The sequence below is a fragment of the Solanum tuberosum genome, unplaced genomic scaffold (assembly GCF_000226075.1).
Source record: "Solanum tuberosum cultivar DM 1-3 516 R44 unplaced genomic scaffold, SolTub_3.0 scf00065, whole genome shotgun sequence".
NCBI lineage: Eukaryota > Viridiplantae > Streptophyta > Magnoliopsida > Solanales > Solanaceae > Solanum > Solanum tuberosum.
The window spans coordinates 1,295,361-1,313,409 of record NW_006238992.1 but is presented as its reverse complement, the minus strand read 5'-3'; the positions used below and the strand labels follow the sequence as shown (position 1 = coordinate 1,313,409).

At 33.8% G+C, this 18,049-nt stretch overlaps 3 protein-coding genes across 3 annotated transcripts in view; 2 read left to right on the top strand and 1 right to left on the bottom strand.

Moving 5' to 3' along the window:
- The first annotated feature begins 937 nt into the window (after positions 1-937).
- LOC107060217 (SKP1-like protein 1B) lies at positions 938-9,969 on the top strand. Its single transcript, XM_015307812.1, has 3 exons — positions 938-975; positions 1,069-1,201; positions 9,700-9,969. The coding sequence occupies exons 1-3, from the start codon at positions 938-940 to the stop codon at positions 9,967-9,969; spliced, it is 441 nt and encodes a 146-aa protein (XP_015163298.1).
- Positions 9,970-11,833: 1,864 nt separating this feature from the next.
- On the top strand, positions 11,834-12,340 carry LOC107060216 (serine/threonine-protein phosphatase 7 long form homolog). Its single transcript, XM_015307811.1, has one exon. The coding sequence runs from the start codon at positions 11,834-11,836 to the stop codon at positions 12,338-12,340; it is 507 nt and encodes a 168-aa protein (XP_015163297.1).
- A 4,281-nt stretch (positions 12,341-16,621) lies between these two features.
- Positions 16,622-18,049, bottom strand: part of LOC107060215 (uncharacterized) — a 6,200-nt gene continuing 4,772 nt past the window's right edge. The window contains exon 3 of the mRNA XM_015307810.1: positions 16,622-17,916. Coding sequence (XP_015163296.1) covers positions 16,622-17,916 — 1,295 coding nt within the window. The remainder of the gene's footprint in view (positions 17,917-18,049) is intronic.

Genomic DNA, 18,049 nt, shown 5'->3' with positions numbered 1-18,049 from the left:
CCCAACTTAAATGAGATATGATAGCTTATTTATGATCTAACATTCTTGCCAATACATTATCTTCAATTTACTCCGGATTGTAATCTCTAATGAAAATATAGCTCCATGAGCAAAAGCTCCTGTCATGATGAATCCTGCGATATATTGGTGGTGGGTATATAATTCAGCTTGAGTAGTAAAGTCTTGTGCTATATATGCATAAGCAGGTAAAGAGTACATGTGTTGAGCTACCAAAGAAGTAATAACCCCTAAAGAAGCTAGAGCAAGGCCTAATTGAAAATGAAGCGAATTATTGATTGTGTCATAATGACCCTTATGTCCACGCCCCAATCGTCCCCCCGGAGGAATATACGATAAGGAGATATTGGATTTGATCTGAGTAAACATAGACATAATTAGTAAATGATCAAATGGTCATTCTATTGTTTTAGTTTTTCAATTACTTTTGTTGCAAATGTAGTCAAACATAACGATTTTAATAACTATCAGAAATGACTGGTCCTCTAATTGATAACTAAAATGATGAGTTTTGAACTTTCCTTGTAACTTTTAATTATATCATTATGCTAATAATCTATGACTGAACATGTAGATTTTGTAAAGCAAATTAATTGAACTTCAAAAAAGGAAAAATAATAAGTTTTGGTCTATTTAATAGTTTGCTTTCCATATTCCTACCACAACTTTGGAAAGTAATTAAAATCTAATACACTATAAAAGACCAAGCTAGCCTCATGTATTGAAATCATAAATTCATAGATTTCTCCATTTTCTTTGTCATGTCTTCAGAAAAGATCATAACTCTTAAAACTAGCGATGATGGGAATTCAAACTCGACAAGTCTGTAGTTGTAAAGTCAGAAGTCATCAAGAATTTAGTACAAGACGTTGATTGTACTTCTAATGTCATCCCCTTGCTTAATGTTGATGGCAAAACAATGGCAAAAGTGATTAAATATTGGAAGAAACATTCGGAGTAAGGTGTTACGGAAGTTCAGTTAAAGAATTTTGATCAGGATTTCTTGAAGATGAGCCACTCAAAATTATTTCATGTTCACTTGGCTTCTAGATATCTTGATGATAAGCAGCTGGAGGAAGTAATAATCCAAGAATCTTTTGATAGGATCACAGGGAAAACACTAGAGGAAATACGTGAAGTATTTGGTATCGTGAATGATTATACTCCAGAGGAAGAGGAGCAGGTTCATAGAGAGAATGTTTGGGCTTTTAAATGATTTTATAATATTTTCTGTTATTTCCTTAGCTATATCCTCTTTTTATTTTTATTTTATTTTTGTTAGTTCTATCCTCTGTTGCTCCTTATTGAAGAAATATTATTCGATTTTGAATGATTTATAAATTATGTTGGAAAGAAATTAAAGCTAGTTGTATTATTCAAAAAAAACATTCATTCAAATGGTGGAAATATAAATTTGATATCTCAAAAAAAAGTATCTAAATTTATTCTTTCAATAAATTTGAGGTCTTTTCTTTCAAAGCATATCCAATAGACATGATATGTTTTCTTGATTTATTCCCATAATTTAAATTCTAGAAAGCCTCTTAACATAGATTTTTCTTTGAAGTTACACATAAAACAACAAATATGATTTTTGGTACTCAGAAATCCTCCTTTGAAAGACAATTAAAATTGCAAAACTAATATTGAAATTATCTAGCTAAAATTATACTTTCAGTTTATCTTTAGAAATACTATAAAGTATCTTCATATATTATAAGTATTTAAATAAAACAACAAAAATAGTAATAATAACGTAAGTTGGACTCTAAATTAATTATATGAAATTTCTTAAAATTCTTACTTGATTTACCAAGACAATTAGCCCGACCATAATTTAAATTCATTTTCAACATCATTGAAGCAACATACATATACCATTGAACTCCTTTTAAGACAATTAATCCGAACATAATTTAATTTTCGATATTTCTCCATCCATCCAAATATAATTAGTTGATTGACTATGTTAAATACCTAATATATTTTAGACTACCTAGACAACTGAAATTTCGTAATTTTTGACGTCCAACTCAATTTCATATAATTAATTAGAACAAGATAGAAAAATCATGAAATTCCTTTTTAATACTATGTTATATGATTTCAATGTCATTTTAGAACTATACTGACTGTCAACATTCTAAAATTGATACTAATGTAGGACAATTAATAAACTATGACTCAGGATTCTGGTGTTGGAGCTTAAAAAAGATGAATGACTTGATTGACACAATAGTACATCTTGCAGGGTAATAACAGGTGGGCTAAATATATTACAATAGAAGAAATCAATTATTACTATTGCTATGAAGTAATTTGTGTAATATTCCAAATTTTAGTACAATATTTACTAGGGCTTCTAAAGTAAATATATCAATTTTTATTAATTTAAATGGTCGTATGTATATGTAATGTATCGATATTTTATAAATAATATATAATTGTTGGCATTTGTCTCAAAATTTATGCCGAAATGTCAAAAAGTGTTGATCTAAGCTTGGTATCAGCATTACCTAAATAAAATAATCTCTGATTTTATAAATTTACTAGCACTCAATATATTTATATCAAATTAATAAATTATACGGAAAAGAGCCAAAAATATTCTTAGACTATTCAAAATACTTTGAATATACCCCGCAATCATCTATTTGGCTAAAAATACCCCTCAGTCAGCCTTTTTAACCTATTTTTTCCTTAAAACTTAATCGATTTTTGAAATTCATTATTATTACTATTATTTATTATGTGGCATCTTCCTATATGATAAAATTAAATCTTCTGTCACGCCTCGAGCCTACACCCTGGGTGGGACTGGCACTCGAGAACCATTGTTGGCCCCAAGCGAACCTTTGGCCTGACTTACTTACTCAGCAGAAGACTCTAAGCATTACTACAATGATCAAATGCATTTCTACTCAACTGTTTAATAAAATAACTTAGAACGTTTAAAAGTCAAACATTCAACTTGGACAAAGTGGCAACTCAAGTCTTAACATATGATAATGAAAATGAAAAGACTAAAGAACTAACATTTGACTGTTTATCTATGAAGCCTCTAAGCAACAGAGATGGATGTCGGGACAAGACACACAACATTCTAATGAACTAAAATGATAAAGTAATGAAAAGGGGGGATCCTCCGAAAGCAATGAGGCTCACCAACAACTCTAAAGCCCAACTGGATCAACGATGCGTTGGATGCTGATCCTGGTTACCTGTATTTGCATCATAAGAAGATGCAGGTGAAATGGCATCAGTACATTGAATGTACGATTATGCAAGGGGAATTCTAAAACAAGACATAAGCTTGAAAGGAATATGAAAGGAACACTTACCTTGGCTTTACTCAACTCAAATGCAAAATAAAACAACAATAATGGTGTTGTTTATACAAAGCATTTAAAAAAGTAGGTAGCAACTCAATTTGTTAAAGAAATGCAATAACAACTTTGTTTACATATAAAGTAATATAATACTGTGAGAGTTTCTCTAACCGACAACCATCACTATGAGCCTAAGTGATGATACATCGTCTTGCCCACGCTGCCAGACTGTCCCATACTTTGCCGTCATATAGAACACCTCAACTAAGTGGATCCACTAGTCTATGCTAAAAAGCACTAAGGAATCATCTAAACGTGTGATCCTTTCTACCCATGATGGGTACATGGTTTATGTAGACTTGAGTTATTATGAACTCGCGTCCCCATATCGGTGCTCAATACTAATCCCAAGATATACTCAGCTCATATGTTTTAAAAACAAAATTCTTTCTGTGATTTGAGATAATTACTCAAAAACGAGCTCAAGGGCTCTCTTGGAAATCGGTGTTTCCTTTCTTGCTCAAATGTGAAAACATTTTAACTCTTGGGAATACTTAGTTCCCGTATAATCTTTAAAGAAATGAACTTTACTCTTACTCTTTACTCACTCAAAGCTCAAGTCTTAAAACAAAGTTAAAATGTTTGCAAAAGACTTTTGAAATGACTATAAGAAATCTCTAGACTTAGCTCTTAAGTTTCCTTGAATTTGAATTTATGGATTCAGGGATTGTGATTTGTGATAGAACGGATCTCATTATGCTTAGGAGTGTTTTTAGATAGTTAAACATGAGAAACGATCAAGAAATCACTTTCTGGAAACTAGTCCACGGGCAGAGATGAATTTAAATACTTGGTCGTGAAATTAATTTTGAGGTAAAATGGTTTGTGACCGCTCCGCGATGCAAGGAAGAATTTTTCTCTTCCTGAGGAACAGGTCCGCGCCGCGGACCTAGTACCCAGATTGGCCCAACTTTTTCCTTCGTCGCTTTCCAGCCCCAATTCGCCTAAACTCAGTTCTTTTTCCCAAATTCTCTTTAGATTCAGATACCCAGTAAATGTACCTAAGAACTTAGCTCAAAACAACTCTATAATTCGACGCAATAATCTCAGAAACTCCTCAATCTCAGCCCAATCCAAGAACAAAAACAATTTCAAGAACACATATCAAGAACATCAAACTTTCAACCTTTTTAGGACGAATTCACGCTGAAATAAACATGTTTGGTACGTGGGTGAACGAACCCAACGTTATGAAATTCTCACATACCTCGTAGGATTGAATCCTTGGCGAAATCCACAACCAAACTCGCAAGAACTTGACGAATCTTGAACTTTCTTCTCCTTTCTTCCTCTTTTCTCTTCTCTCAAAGCCTTAGCGTAATTCTCAATAGCGTAAAATTAACTAACTCAGTTTAGACCCCAAATAATTTACTAAAAACGAATTAATTTAATTGGGTATGGAAAAGACCAAAATACCTTTCCAAAATCCAATTTTGACTTTCCATATCTAGACAACCCAACTTCAAATGGACATATCTCACTCATACGAAATCGGAATAGAGTAAACTCGGTGGCGTTGGAAAGATAATTCAAATATATTTCCTACGGTATCTTGTAGCACACCTAAATCATCCTGAGCTAGGAGGTATGGTCGTTTTAAGTTGACCCAAAACTCAAACTTAACATAACTTAACCAATTTTCCAGATTTTTCATCTTTCCTAAAATGACTATTTCTAATTCTAGCTCTTTCAAATAGCGAGGTGTTACAATATCTCCCCCTTGGGAACATTCATCCTGGAATGAGATTACTCTTAATAGGCTAAGGGTGTAACATCTAACATTCAACTCAAACACCAAACAAGCAAATGTAACACATCAAGTATATAAATTAAAGAGTACTAAGAAGAGAATTAGTACCTTGGTCTGGAATTTCTCCGAGTTCAAAGAGATGTGAATATCTCTTCTTTATATCATCCTCAGCTTCCCAAGTAGCTTCCTCAACAAATCGATTCCTCCAAAGAACTTTGACTAATGCTACTTCCTTGGTCCTCAACTTGCGGATTTGGCGATCTAGAATCTGAACCGAAATCTCCTCATAGGAAAAGCTATCATTGATACCAATATCTTCAGTTGGTATGATTAATGTGGGATCTCTCATGCATTTCTTCAACATGGAAATATGAAATACCGGATGAACCGCTGCTAACTCCTGGGGTAGCTCTAGCTCATAAGCTACATTACCCACCTTCTTGACATACAGCTCTCTATCTTTTAGAGTTTGGAGAACTATTCTGAGATGGCTAGCATGATCTTCCTCATTCTTCGAATAGATTAGAATTGCATCAATGGACACGATAACAAACATATATAAATAAGGCTTGAATACTCTATTCATAAGGTCCATGAAACGCTAGTCAAACCAAAGGACATAACTAGAAACTCATAATGACCATAACGAGTCCTGAATGTTGTCTTTGGAATGCCGCATTCCTTTACTCTTAACTGATGGTAGCCTGATCTGAGGTCTATCTTAGAGAAACAAGTAGCACCTTGAAGTTAATCGAAGATATCATAGATTCTCGGAAGAGGATACTCATTTTTGATGGTAACCTTGTTCAACTGACAGTAACCTATAAACATCCTAAAGGAACTATCCTTCTTCGTCACAAATAAGACCGGAGCGCCCCAAGGTGAGATACTTGGTCGAATGAAACCTTTATCTAGGAGATCTTTCAACTGCTCTTTCAACTCTTTTAACTCCGTTGGTGCCATTCTATATGGCAGAATAGATATAAGACGAGTATCTGGAAGAATATCTATGTCGAAGTCTATCTCTCTCTCAGGAGGGACTCCGGGTAGATCACCTGGAAAGACTTCTGAAAACTCACTCACAACTGGAACTGACTCAATAGGAGGTGTCTCAACACTAGAGTTATTAACTCGGACTAAGTGATAGACACAATCCTTGTAAACTAACTTTATCGCCTTAAGGTACAAAATGCAACGAACCTTAGGCACAACTGAACTGCTACTCCACTCTATAACTGGCTCATTAAGAATTCGGAACCTAATAACTCGAGTTCTACAATCAATGGAGGCATAAAAGCATGAAGCTAGTCCATACCTAGAATGACATCGAAATCTACCATGTCTAACTCAACTAAATCAACCATGGTTTCCTTGTGATTGATGGAAATGACACAATCACGATATACTCACTCAGCTAGAATAGACTCCCCAATAGGTGTAGAAACACAAAAGGGTTCACAAAGTTTCTCAAGAAGAAAATCAAACTTCATTGCCATATAAGGAGTCACAAAAGATAAACTTGCTCATAGGTCTAGCAAAGCATAAACATCAAGAGTAAAGACTTTGATCATACCAGTGACAACATCTGGAGAATTCTCTTGCTCTTGACGAATAGTGATCGCATAAAGGCGGTTTGCTCCTTCGCCAGTACCGGAAGTAGGTCCTCTAGGTGCAGCCCTGTCTGGTGGAGCAAGTGATGAAGATTGGGCTCTATTGCCCTGATTCCAATTACCTTGTCTGTTCTTAGGGCAGTCTGTCATGAAGTGACCTTTTTGTCCATACTTGAAACAACCTGTAGAGCCTCGTACCTTTGCTTCTCTCAGTTCTCGGGGAAAGAAACACCCCAAGAATGCCTCCTCAAACAAAGCCTAACTCAAAATTGGTTACACGTAAGCATGAGTTAGAAAGAAACTGTATAGAGATGAACTCTATCTCACGAAATGAGTATGAAAGAAGTGAGATAGTTCCTAAGTGTCGCAGCCTCCTAATTATAGATGTGGCATGCTTCACACCGATAACTAGGACTCTACTGACACGGCTTCATAGACTCCCTAGGACTCTTAAACTTTGTGCTCTGATAACAAGTTTTTCACGCTCCAAGCCTACACCTAGGCGGGACTGGCACTCGAGAACCATTACTGGCCCCAAGCAAACCCTTGGCTTAGCTTACTTACTCAGTGGAAGATTTAAACATAATAAATAGTCTCAAATAAGGAACTGACGAATTAAACTTAGAATGTCTTTAAGGGAGCATTCAAACTAGCCAAAATGGCTACTCAAGTCTCATAGAAAAACATCTGAAATACAAGACTAAAAAACTATTACTACTCATCTATGAAGCCTCTAAAACCAAGAGGGATGTCGGGACAAGACCCTCGATAATCCTAACAACTAAAGTACTAAATCAAATGATAAAGGGGTCCTTCGGAAAGCAATGAGGCTCACCAACTAACTCTAAGAGCTCAATTGGATCAACGAGGTGCTGGATGTTGATCCTGGTTACCTGTGTCTGTATCATAAAACGATGCAGGCCAAATGACATTAGTACATTGAATGTACAAGTATGCGAGGGGAAAACTAAACATAACATAAGCTTGAAAGGAATTTGAAAGGAACACTTACCTTGGCTTTACTCAACTCATGAATAACTCAACTCAAATGCAAAGTACAACAACAATAATGGTGTAGTTTATACAAAGCATTTAAAACAGTAGGTAGCAACTCAATTTGTTAAAGAAATGCAATAACAACTCAGTTTACATATAAAGTAATATAATATTGTGAGAGTCTCTTTAACCGACAACCATCACTATGAGCCTAAGTGATGATACAATGTCTCGTCCACGCTGCCATAATTGTCCTACACTTTGCCGTCATATAGAACGCCTCAACTAAGTGTATCCACTAGTCTATGCTTAAAAGCACTAAGGAATCATCTAAAAAATATGATCCTTTCTACCCATGATGGGTACATGGTTTATGGAGACTTGAGTTATTATGAACTCGCATCCCTATTTCGGTGCTCAATACTACTCCTAAAATATACTCAGCTCATATGTTTTAAAAACAAAACTCTTTCTATGATTTGAGATAATTACTCAAAAAGTAGCTCAAGGGCTCTCTTGGAAATCAGTGTTTCCTTTCTTGCTCAAATGTGAAAACATTTTAACTCTTGGGAATACTTAGTTCCCGTATAATCTTTAAAGAAATGAACTTTACTCTTACTCTTTACTCAACTCAAAGCTTAAGTCTTAAAACAAAGTTAAAACGTTTGGAAAAGACGTTTGAAATGACTCTAAGAATTCTCTAGACTTGGCTCTTCACTTTCCTTGAATTTGAATTTATGGATTCAAGGATTGTGATTTGTGGTAGGAAGGATCTCATGATGTTTAAGAGTGTTTTTGGATAGTTAAACATAGAAACGATCAAGAAATCATTGTCTGGAAACTAGTCTGCGACGCAGAGATGAATTTAAATATTTGGTGGGGAAATTAATTTTGAGGCAGAACGGTCCGTGACCGCTCCGCTCCACGAGGAAGAATTTTTCTCTTCCTGAGGAACAGGTCCGCGACGCGGACCTGGTACCCAGATTCGCCCAACTTTTTCCTTCGTCGCTTTCCAGCCCCAATTCGCCTAAACTCAGTTCTTTTTCTCAAATTCTCTTTAGATTCAGATACCCAGTAAATGTACCTAAGAACTTAGCTCAAAACAACTCTATAATTCGACGCAATAATCTCAAAAACTACTCAATCTCAGCCCAATCCAAGAACAAAAATAATTTCAAGAACACATATCAAGAACATCAAACTTTCAACCTGTTTAGGATGAATTCACGCTGAAATAAACATGTTTGGTACGTCGGTGAACGAACCCAATGTTATGAAATTCTCACATACCTCGTAGGATTGAATCCTTGGTGAAATCCACAACCAAACTCGCAAGAACTTGACGAATCTTGAACTTTCTTCTCCTTTCCTTCTCTTTTCTCTTCTTTTAAAGCCCTAGCGTGATTCTCAATAGCGTAAACTGAACTAACTCAGTTTAGGCCCCAAATAATTTACTAAAACGAATTAATTTAATTGGGTATGGAAAAGACCAAAATACCCTTCCAAAATTTGGTTTTGACTTTCCATATCTAGACAACCCAACTTCAAATGGACATATCTCACTCATACGAAATCGGAATTGAGTAAACTCGGTGGCGTTGGAAAGATAATTCAAAGATCTTTCCTAGGTATCTTGTAGCACACCTAAATCATCCTGACCTAGGAAGTATGGTCGTTTTAAGTTGACCCAAAACTCAGATTTAACATAACTTAACCAATTTTCCAGATTTTTCATTCTTTCCTAAAATGACTATTTCTAATTCTAGCTCTTTCTAGTTCTTTCAAGTAGCGAGAAGTTACATTTGTACTGGACGAGGCGATAGTCGTAAGGTCACAAACCATCAAGAATATGGTTGAAGACGATTGTGTTTCAAATGGCATTCCCATGCCTAATGTCGATAGCAAAACAATGACCAAAGTGATTTAATACCGGAAGAAACATTCGGAGGAAGATGTCTCCAAAGACATAGTGTTGGAGTTTGACAAGGCTTTTGTGAAGGTGCACCACTCGATTTTGCATGCCCTTATCTTAGCTGTTAATTTTCTTAACTATAAGGAGATATTGGATATGATGTGTCAAGAAGTTGCCGATAGGATTAAAGGAAAAACACCAGAAGAAATACATAAAGAATTTGATATCAAGAATGATTTTACTCCCGAGGAAGAAGAGGAGATCAGTAAAGAGAATGGTTGGGATTTTGAATGATTTTATAACATTACTGTTAGTTTTTGTTCATTTTTTATTTTAGAATTAAAACGGTCTAGTTACCCATATTTTGTTTTATTTTATTTAGTTATATATTATGTTGTTCATTTTTTTAGAATTGTTCTTTGATTGTGATTGATTTATAAATTATATTGAAAATAAATTAAAGCTATTTATACAAACAACTTAGTGATTGAAAATAGAGTCTAACTATTGAACTTATAAGCAAACAAATTATTGATTATGCTAGAAAAATCAATAAAATATTTATTAGCTATAATTTTACCTAACCATTAAATTAATAGTTCTTGCTCTCTCACTGTTACAAGAAAATTAAATTGAAAATTGATTCAAGATTCGAATTGCAAAAATATGCTTTTGACGGTTTTAAAAAAAAAGATTATTAAGAAATAAATATTGAGATACTAAAAAAAAAATTAAGATAATTAAGAAATAAATTATGAGATAATCAAACAAGATAGAAATAATAAAACAAACATATTAAAACAAGAAGAGAGTATTTAACTCAATCCCGTGATGTGCTTTAAATCAGAATTCGAACCATCTTCTGTTGTTCCTTTTTATAGAATTGTTGTTTGTTTTTATTGATTTATGAATCATGTTGAAATTAAATTAAATCTATTTATATTAAATTTGAAAAAAAAAATTCATTCGTATAGTTGAAAGATGAATTTGATATTTCAAAATGAAATATCTAAATTTAATTTATTAATAATTTTGGGTTATTTTCGTTCAAGGAATATTGAATTTTTGACCAAAAAAGCTACTATTTAAATCAATTTACAATAATAATACAATTTTTTGTAAACTTTACAAAACTAGTATAAACGTTGTTGGTAGTAACGTATTAGCCCATATTTTATTCAAAAGAATAAACGGACAAAAGTTAAATGAGGGACGACGTTAAGTAGGAAAACGTTACTACGGGTAACGTTTTATTACGACGTTTAAGTAAGAAAACGTTACTACGGGTAACGTTTTATATATATTTATACATTTAATTCTAAATTTTCCATAAACCCAATTTTGACCCTTATACGATTTAACCTAGTCTAAACCCAATTTCAGTTCTACTTTGAAATTTCACCCTTGCCCTAACCTCAATCTCATCTAGCGCTGCGAACACCGTTCAGTTCCCAATTCTTGCCGCTGGTGTTGCCGGAAGAAGGAGATTCAGCGCCATATCTATTTTAAGGTAATTTTCTTGTTCAAGGTTTGATTTTTCTTTACGAAGTAAGGCTTGACAAATCCATAGATGAATTCTATCTTTTGTAATTTGAGGAAAATTTCATGAAATTGAATTTCAATATAGGATTCTATTTTGTTATAGATTTTGATTTGATTTTAATTTTTTTGGACTATTTTTCGACACTCCTTTCATGGCCAGTGAACTCGAACTCTCTCTGATTTTCTGATTTGCCTGCGTAGTAACTTTCACATCCCAACTACCGTTGATTCGAATAACGGAAGCTCCGATGAGCAAAGGTATCAACTGCATAAAGAAAATGGCTTTGATTGTAAGAGCATACATTGCTCCAGCCAGATACTATTTTATATAAACTTCCAAGTTTTTGTTTTTTTCTAATATGAAGAAGATACAATCTCTGTAATGCCAAATAAATTTTAGATCTTTCAAGACACTTTTTTGGGATCATTTTCACTTGGTATCAATACATTGTTAATTAGAGCCATATTAATAGCATGCTGCCTATCCAAGTTCCTAATTCACTTTGTCTAATTCATGCTTCTCTTTTTTCGATGAATGTCAAGAAAAAATCACATAACAATATTTGAGTTAACATTTAAGTTTACTTTCATATGTATCTCATAGGTATTTTCTTTTATGGCGGATAATAGTGAATACAAGTTGGATCCCGGTCCACTTGAATTGGATGTATTAACGGGACAACTCACTCATAGATCACAGGATATATGGGAAGGAAGTTCTAATATGATTCTTAATACGAGGAGAGAAGATGGAAATTTTTGGAAGCTCGTAGAAAAATATCCTATCCATCCACGAGTCCTTGAAGTGATTAGATTATGTGGATTGTATGGTGTTTACAAAGCTAATCGGCCTGCTATCGACCGCAGTTTGATCACTGCATTAGTTGAGCGATGGCGTCCCGAAACTCATACTTTTCACTTTAGGACAGGTGAAGCAACAGTCACCTTACAGGATGTAGAGGTGTTGTATGGATTACCTGTGAATGGTGATCCAGTACTTGGTAATGAGACGATAAAGACCATAGGGGATTGGCAAAAACATTTGTCAAAGATTATAGGTTTCATTCCATCTCGTGAAGACTTCAAAACAAATTCCCTCAAGGTCGCTGCATTTAATGCATAGATGCTAAGCCAACCAGAGTTGCCGAACACGGCAACACAAGATATGATCAATCAGAAGGCCAGATGTTACATGTTCTGGATGATTGCGGGTATGTTGATGGCGGATACATCTGGTGGTTATTTGAAGCTTATGTACTTGCCTATGCTCGAGGACATCGATAAAATTGGGTCTTATAGTTGGGGGAGTGCAACCTTAGCTTACTTATATCATTTTCTTTGTAAAGCCTCACAGACTACCCAAAATGAAATAGCCGGATTTCTACCACTACTTCAGGTATACCTAAAAATTGTACAAATTATTTATTTGTATTTCTTATAATTTACTAGTTTTGAAAGATGCAAACTTTGATTTGTCTCCATAGCATTATTAGATGATGGAAACTTTAAAAGAAGTAATCTTAAAACTTTTTTCTAATAGATTTGGGCATGGGAGAGAGTCACTGTCCTCAGTCCTCAGATAGTAGCCAAGAAAGATGCGAGAACTGCTTTTGTTGATTTTCCTAGGGGTCCACATGCTACTAGATGGTTTGCGCATCTTAGTTGGACGAATACTACCAAGCATGTGTTGAAAGTTTATAGGGATGCCCTTGACTCTATGATAGAAGAACAGGTACAATGCATATCATTTTTATTTTTTTATAAAGATTGTAAATGTAAAGACTCATTTTATTTTTTTCCTTTTTCATGTAGTTTATTTGGGAACCATATCTTGATGACTTGATTGAGAGTCTTCCTGTCTATTGTCACGCTGGACGAAACATATGGCGGGTTAGAGTTCCAATCTTTTGTTGGAATGTAGTCGAGGTTCATTTGCCAGATTGTGTTATGAGACAATTTGGATTGCAACAAGCTATTCCAACTCCGTTTCCATTTGATTCCACACACTTTCGACATGATCGTCGGGGAAGACCAAATACAAATTGGGAATTGGAACATGCACAATGGTTATCACTTTGGAACCAACGGCTCCAATATAGTTGTGATGCACCGGTCAATCATGAACCATTTCGGTATGATGACCCCTACCTTATTTGGTTTAGGCGCATTACTCGTCTTGTTATTGGTAATCCTAATTCGCGTCCTCAAAGTCAACAAGGTTATGTGCCTAATTCAACGTCATATGAAACTATAGTATGTGTCACCTCATTTAATTGTTCTTACTTAATTGATATTTATGGTACTTTTATTTAATATAGGATACTTTTGATAGTTACTAAAGCTACTAATTAATTTTATTAATGCATAAATACATGTACAGTAGCATGTCTACTTTGAGAGTGGGCAATTGGATTGGTCTTTTACTCCTTAAAACAACTTAAATGCATAGGGTCTGTATGATTTGCAAATGGGTACAGGGATCTTGAACTGCATATTTGAGTTGTGGATTTTTTTGTAATGTTACCATGTTGTGAACTTTTTCTGTCAAAGGCCAAGTTTGAGTCGTGTGGTGAGATTTTTGAGTAAAAGAAGGTGTTAGTCTTCGAGTTTTGGTATAATTATTTTGGTATACATTAAAGAAAAAAATTGGATTGATTCTCGTGGTGAATAAGTGTCTCTAAATATTAAATTCTAAACTCAATTATAAATGCCTCATTTGCTCTTAGGTACGCCATATTCATTCGATGGTTGATGAAGCTAAAACACTTGGTGATAATCCATCATATGAGGCCTTATACATGTTTAGAAAAATGGTGCGGGATCAAGGTTCTAATTGTTTGAAATATGTCCATGAGGCTGATAGGGTTCATGTGTCAGCCGATTATAGAAGAGATATGGTACAACCTACCCAGTTACATCCCCCAGTTCGTAGGCGAGGAAAAGGTGGTGTTGCTGGTAGAAGAGAAAGAAACACAAACCAAACTTGCAATTTTCGAAACCAACGCCTATAAAATGGTATAGTAACAAAGCTTGCAAAGTCTCATAACCATTTCCAAGATAAATAAAACAATGATTTGCACTTCTATTTGTTGATAACAAAAAAATGGCAACGGGACCTAATCGGGAGTTGCCACCTGTTTATGAAGATTTTAGGCCTGTTTCTGAGCGGCATCAAGAGGCAGGAGCTGAAAAATTACTTATTTCTCTTCCTGGTGGGTTTATATATTTATATTCTCAAACAAAACTATTACCGGTAATGTTTCAATTTGTTTGTTTTGTTTTAACTTCACACGAAGTTTAAAAGAACAAGTAATTATTCTTGAGAAAATTAGATATAGCATTACTTTGATTCCTATTTACCAATCATAATGATAGCTTGGCTAAGTAAGAAACATAGCAATAGTTTACTTAAAAATACTAGCAATATGATTCATTCTGTATCACTGTATACAGCGAAACAATAAAATTCAAACCCTCACACTATGTATTGTAATTTAACCAAACTTTCACTATTTCAAATAAATACACACACATATATATACTAGTTCTAGAACACGTGCAACGCACGTGTATACCGTGCTAATTAGTATAAATACTTTTTAAAATATAAGTGTGATATGTGTAAAATACAAGCTCGAATCAATGAATGGTGAGCATATTCAACTTATTATCATTGGAAGACACATCATACTAAATATTGTTATCAAGTGAATTTCAAAAAAAATACTCAAACGACTTCAAATATGCAATTATTATAATATATCAAGTATTCAACTTGATAATAGTTCTTGTTTTAATAAGTCACAATACATATGGTTGCAAAATATTTAATGCCTTGAGGTTTCCACCTTCTTTTTAAGGAACAATAGCCTCCACCTTTTAACAAACGCATACATATCAAGAAGTTGTTGTCGAATGAGAGTAGCGTTTTGTAAAGTTGTAGAGAAATTTGATCAACATATGTCTCCCTTAGGATGGTTAGTAAATCATTATCAATTTCATAGTGAACACCTACAAAAATATATACTATTTATTTGTTATAAACATAATCGTGTGAGTATATAAATGACATATATATATAAATCATAATTACATGTATATGTACCTTTTGTCTTCTTAGGCTCATTCAAAAAAATTAAATTTTTTCATCTATAAATTTTGATTAAAAAAATTGTTAAGTTGTATACATATAATTATATTATGAAATACAACACAATCATTTGTGAGATATTAACCGTATGGTATTGTCATACTTCATAAAAAATTGAAATCATCAAATAAAAATCCAATGAAACAGAAGTATTATCAATCGATAAAGAAATAGGAAACAAAAGTATTACTCTCTCTCTACATAAGTTTACCACCATTTATATAATTAAACATCAAATCAACAAATCAAAATTTTATAAAACAAAAGCATTTTCATCAAAATAATAATAAAAAAAAAAAGAACAAGGAAAAGTATTACTTTACCATAGTTAAATTCAACTTCAACTGTTCATAAAATTAGATACACACTGTATGGGATTAAGGTATAAATAGGAGATATTAGGAGAGGTGAAAAGACTTATAGTAACTAATTTGAAATATAATATTTAATGTAAAATTATGTTCTTTTGGATTCTTAAATATAGAACATAAATAAGAAAAATAAAAAGAAATCAAAAAGTAAAAAGTTTGTAACTGATTTGACTATATTGTTTAATGAGGAATTATGTCTTCTTGATTTATTAACGTGAAGAGAATATGAGCAGATTTGGATGAGTAGTGCAACTATTTAATATTTAAATACTTAAATATATAATATTTTAATTTATCATAAATGCAAAATGGTAATTCAACTTTGAAGATAAGACCTTCCCACTTTCTTATCCATTTAGATTAGATTAGATTCATATTTTTTATTAAATGACTTTGCAATAAAAAAGTTTTTATATATATAGCACACCAACTTAGATTAATGATTTGTTAATACATTTATCAACGTTAGAAGTTCTAAAGTTTTATCTGCTCATTGATTAACGTAGAAAGCTCAAAAGTTTTACGAAAGTTGAAAAATCAGAATTTAATGAAAGGGTAAAATGGTAATTCAACTTTTGCACTTTGAACCTTCCCACTTTTAGTAATATATGATTTGGCGAAAAATGGTAGCATTTGATTGAATTGATATCCTGTTTTGTGCAGAATTGTGAGATGGATTGGATCAATGTGTGAATTGTACAAGAGTGAAAAGAAGTGTTTGAAACATTCGAGATCATTTTCAAGTGAGACATACAGAATCATGAACTTGGTCATGAATATTTGAACAACTTGAAAAATACAAATGATGCCATACAAATTAAAATGAAGCAAAATACATAATTAGAGTTATTTGAAAGTAAAAATACATATTTAGACTACCCACTTAAGTTTGATTTCGAGTTGGACATCTACGCCTATCATGCCCGGTCTGTCTACACAATCCACAAGCCCGCCCATATACTACAGGATCACGATCCATCTCATTAGGAATTCTAGTAGTCCTTGATCGATTGGGACGACGATAGAATTCATTACTTCTCATTATAAAACTCGGCGATGGCCAATATGCCTCGTGCCCAATCGGTGAGAACGACCCAGAATATGTTGTAACATAATTCTCTGTTGTGAAATGCTCGCTTACAAAATTTCTAGCTAGTGCTCCCATTCTTTCAGTAACCTTCATGACATGTGAACACGGAAAATGCAAATTTGCCCATTTTTCACAATCACATTTTTTTTCACTTAATGAAACACAGTGAGGATTACCACCAGTACCATCAATCTGTATAGATCTAACCTCATATACCCCTGTGGATATATTCCAATCATAAACAAAGTGTCTTTTTGAACCTTCATAGTTCTTTTCCCACTTCATTTTGAAACTGCTTGTCCACAATTCATTTTGCTCAACAAGTTGGTGAGTTGTTTGACATCTACGAGTATATCGTTCAACGGTTTGCTCCAATGAAAGTCTAACCATGGCAGTGACAGGCAAGCCTCGAGCTTTTTTTAGAAGTTCGTTGAAAGACTCTGAAAGATTTGTTGTCAATACTCCCCATCTTTTTCCATCATCATGGCTAACAGTCCATTTGTTCAATGGAATTCGCATGAGGTATTCATATGCTTCTCTATTTTCTTCTTGAATTTCCCACATCAAAGCTTCAAACTTCCTTACTTGATGAGCAGTAGCAGCCCTCCACATCAAATTACTGAGGTCCCTGTTTGGAAATTGAGATTGAAAGTTACTTTTAAGATGCCTTAAACAAAATCGATGAAAGGCCCGAGGCTCCTGAAATTGCCACAATTCTGATAAACTAGTCAAGATTCCTTTTGCCCTATCAGAGACAATACATATGTCTTCTTTATCCTTTATCACATATGTACTCAGTTTCCTAAAAAACCATTTCCATGCCACTTTCGACTCCTTGTCAACAATAGCAAATGCAAGAGGAAGAATGTTATCATTTCCGTCAACTCCAACAGCAATTAACAATTTTATCTCATATTTACCATACATATGAGTTCCATCTACTGAAATAACAGGACGGCAAGTTTGGAATCCATCAATGCATGGCTTGAAAGCCCAAAATACAAATTTGAAAGTTTTTACCTCTGGCGAACTCATTGACTCTTCGTGTTTCCATTCCACAACTGTTCCAGGATTAGAGTATTGAAAAGCTGCAAAAAACTTAGGAAGCTCACTAAATGATTTCTGAAAATCACCATATACCAATGTAAATGACGCCCAAGCCACGCTTTTCTATATGTTACTTGATGACCAAATTTTTCATGAACCTTAGAAATGACATCC

Bases quoted from the DNA above. Each gene is read 5' to 3' on its own strand.
- LOC107060217 (XM_015307812.1), top strand. From the start codon at position 938: ATGGCAAAAGTGATTAAATATTGGAAGAAACATTCGGA. The intron at 976-1,068 runs GTAAGGTGTTAC...CTTGGCTTCTAG, and splicing joins TATTGGAAGAAACATTCGGA to ATATCTTGATGATAAGCAGC. The intron at 1,202-9,699 runs GTTCATAGAGAG...TAATACCGGAAG, and splicing joins CTCCAGAGGAAGAGGAGCAG to AAACATTCGGAGGAAGATGT.
- LOC107060216 (XM_015307811.1), top strand. From the start codon at position 11,834: ATGGCGGATAATAGTGAATACAAGTTGGATCCCGGTCCACTTGAATTG.